The sequence below is a fragment of the Coffea arabica genome, chromosome 11c (genome assembly GCF_036785885.1).
Source record: "Coffea arabica cultivar ET-39 chromosome 11c, Coffea Arabica ET-39 HiFi, whole genome shotgun sequence".
NCBI lineage: Eukaryota > Viridiplantae > Streptophyta > Magnoliopsida > Gentianales > Rubiaceae > Coffea > Coffea arabica.
In genome coordinates this window covers 902,436-908,365 of record NC_092330.1, presented here as the reverse complement: position 1 = coordinate 908,365, position 5,930 = coordinate 902,436, and the positions used below count along the sequence as shown (strand labels likewise).

At 40.0% G+C, this 5,930-nt stretch overlaps 1 protein-coding gene and 1 long non-coding RNA gene across 3 annotated transcripts; both read left to right on the top strand.

The window, feature by feature from the left end:
- The first annotated feature begins 239 nt into the window (after positions 1–239).
- Positions 240–4,642, top strand: LOC113716325 (pyruvate kinase, cytosolic isozyme). 2 transcript variants are annotated; one of them, XM_027240614.2, is made up of 5 exons: positions 240–378; positions 922–1,228; positions 2,421–2,882; positions 3,119–3,935; positions 4,387–4,642. In XM_027240614.2, the coding sequence occupies exons 2-4, from the start codon at positions 971–973 to the stop codon at positions 3,929–3,931; spliced, it is 1,533 nt and encodes a 510-aa protein (XP_027096415.1). In that variant the 5' UTR covers positions 240–378; positions 922–970; the 3' UTR covers positions 3,932–3,935; positions 4,387–4,642. The 2 variants fall into 2 exon arrangements, with proteins under 2 accessions (XP_027096415.1, XP_027096414.1); XM_027240613.2 differs by lacking the exon at positions 4,387–4,642 and having other exon boundaries at positions 3,119–4,141.
- Positions 1,400–2,028, top strand: LOC140017049 (uncharacterized). Its single transcript, XR_011823346.1, has 2 exons — positions 1,400–1,528; positions 1,952–2,028. It is a non-coding gene; the product is annotated as an uncharacterized lncRNA (long non-coding RNA).
- Positions 4,643–5,930: the final 1,288 nt, after the last annotated feature.

The following is a 5,930-nucleotide window of genomic DNA, read 5'->3' as shown; positions in this document are numbered from 1 at the left end:
AGCATAAATTTTGATGGTTTTAGGCATATTCCTCGGTTACCTGTTGCCTGCCGCTGCTGACCAATCCCGCCGCTTCAGTCTTGCCTTGTCCCGCCGAAGACTAAAGCGAAAGCTCCATTCCCACTTCCACTTTCTCCTACTTCACTTTATACGTACTTTTTTCTACTCGTGGCAATTAACGAACAGATCCATTCAATTAAAGAAAATTACAGCAGTTAAACGCATTTGTAGTAGTATTAGTATAAAACAAAAAAATCTTGAACAGCAATCACTAGACAGCAGGACAGCACTAAGGAAGACTCTTCTTCTCCTCCTCCTAAAAGGGCTTTGAGGGTTCTCTGTCTTTCTCACTCTCTGCGGTTTTTTCTTTCCTTTTGGGTGAGTCTATCACTGCTGCTTTGCTCTTCTTGTTGTCTGCTTACTGGCTTGCTTGTTTCTGTGATTTCTTGTTCTTTTTTTGTTGTTGCAAAATCAAAAGGGTCCTTAATTGGGATCTAGATCTTTTTCGGTCTGATGAAACTTACTGGCAATGTTTTCTTGCTTCCATTTTTCTTGCCTTTCTGAATCTCATATGTTGCTTCTTTTTTGTTTGATCGGTCCTTTTCATGAAAAAGTGCAGTCACTGGGAAAGCACTGTCATTCTCCCTGGTTCAGCAACCCCTTCCCCCTTCAAAATAAAGATTAACAAGAATATAGACAGGAAAAGAAAGAAACAAAATCATTGGGATTTCTCCTTTCAATCCCTTGAAGAACACAATTGGACCATGATTGATGCATTTTTAGTTCGTCCTCTAGATGTATGCTGCCTTTGAGCGCATTCCACCACTTGCACGAATGATTACAATCCATTCTTGCATTCATCTACTTGAGCTTGTTGTTGTTTAGCCCTTCTGCTAATCTAGCTGTGTTTGCTTCTTCTAGGATTTAAACAGTCGCCATTTAGTTGTTTGACGTGTTTGATCGGACGAAAATGTCTAACATAAACATTGAGGGCATTTTGAAAGAGCTTCCGAATGATGGCCGAATTCCCAAGACAAAGATTGTCTGCACTTTGGGACCGGCTTCGCGATCTGTCCCAATGTTGGAGAAGCTTCTACATGCTGGGATGAATGTTGCCAGGTTCAATTTCTCCCATGGGACCCACGAATACCATCAGGAGACCTTGAACAATCTCAGAATTGCTATGCATAACACTCAAATCCTGTGCGCCGTCATGCTTGACACAAAGGTCCGTGATTTAAAGTGCTTTGCTGTTTTCTCTGCAATTTTATTTTGTGTTTTTCTGGTTGGTTCTTGCACTCTTGATGAGCTTGAGTAATAGGATGCTCAGATGTATACGTGCTTGCCCGTGAAATTCCAGCTTTGTGACGCTACTTAAGATCAGAAAATCATCAAGCTCTGCCATAAAAATTCATTGCCTTTCAAAGAGCCAAAAGTTGCAAACTTTTTGTCTTTTCCCCGACTCATTTAGTCAGATATGTGCAATGAAAGAACTTTTGACTAGTGGCAGGTTATGCCTACAATTGAGGTGAAATATTTTCTTTCTATCTGTTTTTAACATCATTTAATCCATGAAATTACATTAGAAAATATGACATTAATAATGTGGCTATTATTCATGTGATCATGTTGTCCCAAATCTAGTTTGTAAGGATTTATTCATGTGATCATGTTGTCCCAAATCTAGTTTGTAAGGATAAGGATAAAATTATTTAATTTTTTCAACTTCTTCGCACTGAAACTTTCTTGATGCACTGCTGAATTATTTGTCTGTGTCTGTTTGTATCAGGGTGTGATTTTAGCCGAGTTTACTAAAGTATTTTACTAGTCCTGGAGAATTTAAAATAAGAATACCCCCATCCCAGCTTTCGAGCCTTCTTCAGAAAGAAAAGATATTAGGTCATAGGCATGATATTGACATATGAATACAATTATGAATTGTTTTTCCCAGGTCAGCAATGCTTGAATCATCAGGACTTGAATTCTTCCCTTTGCACTGCAAGTTTGTGACTTCTATTTCCTTTCCAAGACTTAGGTTGAGGTTTCATTGACCTAATGGCTTTCCCAAGACCTGGATGGTATCTTGCAACCTTCTTCTACATGCTATCTTTGGAGCTAAGTAACATCAAAATGCTCCCAAGCTTAATCCTGGGTTTTCTTGGATTTAAAGTTTAATGATCTCTAGATCATTTTTTCTCCGTAGTTGCTATAGACTTTCTTTTCTCATCAGTCATTGTGTACGAGTTTTTAGTTGGCTGGTTTGTGTGACCTCTTTCCCAGAACAATCTTGAACTGCTTTATGATTTCATTTACTCGTAGTTGTACTATTCAAACGTGTGGAAAATAATACTACTCTGCACTGCACTAGTATTATTCAAACTTGGTCAGGGAATATAATACTCTATCCTCATGTGGTGCAGGGGCCTGAGATCCGAACTGGTTTTCTGAAGGATGGGAAGCCTATTCAGCTCAAGGAAGGCCATGAAATTACTGTAACCACAGATTACGGCATAAAAGGAGATGAGAAAATGATTTCCATGAGCTATAAAAAGTTGCCTGTGGATTTGAAGCCTGGAAATATTATCTTGTGTTCAGATGGCACTGTCACACTTACTGTTTTGTCCTGTGATCCACAAGCTGGGACAGTGCGATGTCGTTGTGAGAATACTGCTATGCTAGGAGAGAGGAAGAATGTGAATCTTCCTGGTGTTGTGGTGGATCTTCCGACGCTTACAGAGAAGGACAAGGAAGATATCTTGGGATGGGGAGTCCCTAATAATATTGATATGATAGCTCTCTCATTTGTGCGGAAGGGATCAGATCTTGTTAATGTCCGCAAAGTTCTTGGGCCCCATGCCAAGCGCATTCAGCTAATGTCAAAGGTATGTAGATTTTTTTCTCTTTGAAGATGTTATCTGCTATTTATAGCACATTTGAAAACCAAAAAGGAAAAAAGAAATGTGGTTAAACTGCAGCATTTTCCTTGCTTCCTTATTGCATGCAAGTATTGTAATTTCTTTATTCATTTAGCTGTGGTTATTAGAACATTGATGATATGATTTTCTTAGCGAATGCTTTCACTTATTCCAAAGATTGACTCTTGCTGCTTAAACTGAAGGTTGAGAATCAAGAAGGCGTTATCAACTTTGATGAAATCCTACGTGAGACAGATTCCTTTATGGTTGCTCGGGGTGACCTTGGAATGGAAATCCCTGTGGAGAAAATCTTTCTGGCACAGAAAATGATGATATACAAGTGTAATCTTGTTGGTAAAGCTGTGGTTACTGCTACTCAAATGCTTGAATCCATGATTAAGTCTCCACGACCCACTCGCGCTGAGGCCACTGATGTTGCTAATGCTGTCCTAGATGGCACTGATTGTGTAATGTTAAGTGGGGAAAGTGCTGCTGGGGCCTATCCTGAGATTGCAGTGAAAATCATGGCGCGTATTTGTATCGAGGCAGAATCCTCCCTTGATTATGGAGCTATCTTTAAGGAGATGATAAATTCAGCTCCATTGCCAATGAGCCCACTGGAGAGTCTTGCATCCTCAGCCGTCCGCACAGCTAACAAGGCTAAAGCAAAACTAATTGTTGTTCTGACACGTGGTGGTACAACAGCGAAGTTAGTTGCCAAGTACAGACCAGCTGTGCCAATTCTGTCAGTAGTTGTCCCAGTGTTAACAACTGACTATTTCGGTTGGAATATCAGTGATGAGACCCCAGCAAGGCATAGCTTGATTTATAGGGGCCTGATTCCACTTCTTGCTGAAGGATCTGCAAAAGCAACTGATTCAGAATCAACTGAGGTGATTTTAGAAGCTGCTTTGAAATCTGCCACACAGAAAGGGCTGTGCCAGCCTGGTGATGCAGTTGTCGCCCTTCACCGAATTGGAGCTTCGTCTGTTATCAAGATTTGCTTGGTCAAGTAAAGTGGTATGTCAAAGCTATGCATCACCACAATTGTGTCCCATGGACTAATGTTTTTGTTTCTGTTCGGCTGTTATCCTCATATTTGACAAGTACATGCAGCAAGACAAACAATTATGCGTTGCAAATATTCTATTTCCAGTATCTTGTCTTCGTTGAGTTGAGAAGCACTTTTACTTGGTTGGCTTTATAAAGAATCATCCTTCTTCCTAGTTTTGTTCAGTATTTTTCAGTTTATGTCAGCATCTAGCTCCCTCACAGTTCAAAAACAAGCTCAAAGCAAATAAATATACCCACGACCCCAAGTTTTGGCCTTAAATGTGCTCATTATTTCATTTCGAGTGACCCCCTATTGAGTTGTGTTGACGTGTGCAGTCAAGTCTTGCTATCTGTATGTTTTCATAAATGTTAGTGTGAAGAAATTGTTTGACAACTGAGGGTCGTTTGGAACATGCAGGCATCCTTTCCTGGATACTGGCTCCATAAATTAATGAGTAGAATGAGGATTCTAAGCAATGCCATTTGTTCTTTCACAGGGAGAAGATACTTGATGTTGCATATACTTTGTAGCATGTAGATAAGGTATTTAGGATTTTGTTGTGCCTTCATACTTGTGACTGAAGACGGATGAGAAGGAATCAAGTTCTCTGCTTGTCTTCGATATCATGACATGAATAATGAATAATACTTGTATTAACATTTTTTCCCTACAATATTCATGAGGCTAGTTACTCTGGTGCATTTGAAAAAAAGAATGTAGAGTTATTTTTATTACAGAAATAAGCTGATTATAAAGCTTTCAACTATCAGTGGAGCCTCGTTTACATTTGAGATTGTTCTCCTTTTTGAAATAAGTGGAATCTCAAATTCATTTCTGGTGTCCACTTACAGGCGATTGAAGGGAAAAAAAAGATGTTTAGATATGTCTTCAGCCTTCATTTTTTTCTTCAATCTATAAATATGTTAGGCGTTTTTTGGTTGGGACAAAGGAACTAGAGGCAGAGATGAACACTCAGCAGCAGTCATTTTAAACAAGCTAGAATACGTAGAAATCTATAGAAGATAATAAAGTTCTAGTTTACTGCAATCTTGGGCACATCCATGCTGCTGGTGGCATGTATCTTAGAGCTTGAGGAAGGTCATAGTGCATCTCAATCTGTTCATTGTCCAGGTGAAAAACTCCCATGTCAATAGCTTCCCAAGGATGATGAAGATCTCTGTCAGTGTTGTCATCTGTTAAGTGTATATAGAATTTGGCTGGCAATTACAGATATAGAGTGGTTGCCGAAACTCTGGAATTCAACCCATTCGAACTCGTCGATCACTTGATCTTTTGGTTGTTAGCTTGTAAACCTTGAACTTTACAGTCACCTGGAGATCATATTCTTGATAATCCTGCAACCAGAGGTGAAGCCTATGGACTAAAAGTAGTTCTCCTTCCAGTGATTCAACTAGATACGAGGCCAAACCAATCTGCAGGTTCTTGTACGATCAAGTATTCCATTGGAGCAGCACCTGCATACCTATCATGACCAACAATAAATCTATGTTCAAATTCGAGGGGATCTTTTGCGTCTTTGCTGCCTGATGATTCATTTTGGCAACTGTAGTCCAAAGCAACAAGCTGATTTTTGCAGTTTACAGCATACAGCCGCCCCTTGTAAAACTGAACGTCACTCGCATCCAAAAACCGCCTGCAGGGCTAATTCCAAGACTCGTCACCTGACCTTGTGAATCCCACAGCCTCTGCTGGTCTCTGGATTGCAGCAACCACGTAATCATCTGTCTGGATACAAACAAGGATCACAGGACAAAGTTACCTTGCGAATGAAATTCTCAGGGTTAAGTTTGTAGCCCGTGGATTCAGGAAGAATTTCTGGATCTACCGGGGACAGATAAGGGATTGATCAATGTGATGGAAAAATCTTCTTCTGCAAAAGCCCACCAGCAATAAGATAAGAGGTACCGCAGCACCTTTTGCTGAAGGGAATTGGTAGTGGA

Coding starts and splice junctions, on each gene's coding strand:
- LOC113716325 (XM_027240614.2), top strand. CDS start 971: ATGTCTAACATAAACATTGAGGGCATTTTGAAAGAGCTTCCGAATGAT. Junction 1,229..2,420: donor CCGTCATGCTTGACACAAAG/GTCCGTGATTTA, acceptor CATGTGGTGCAG/GGGCCTGAGATCCGAACTGG. Junction 2,883..3,118: donor GCATTCAGCTAATGTCAAAG/GTATGTAGATTT, acceptor CTTAAACTGAAG/GTTGAGAATCAAGAAGGCGT.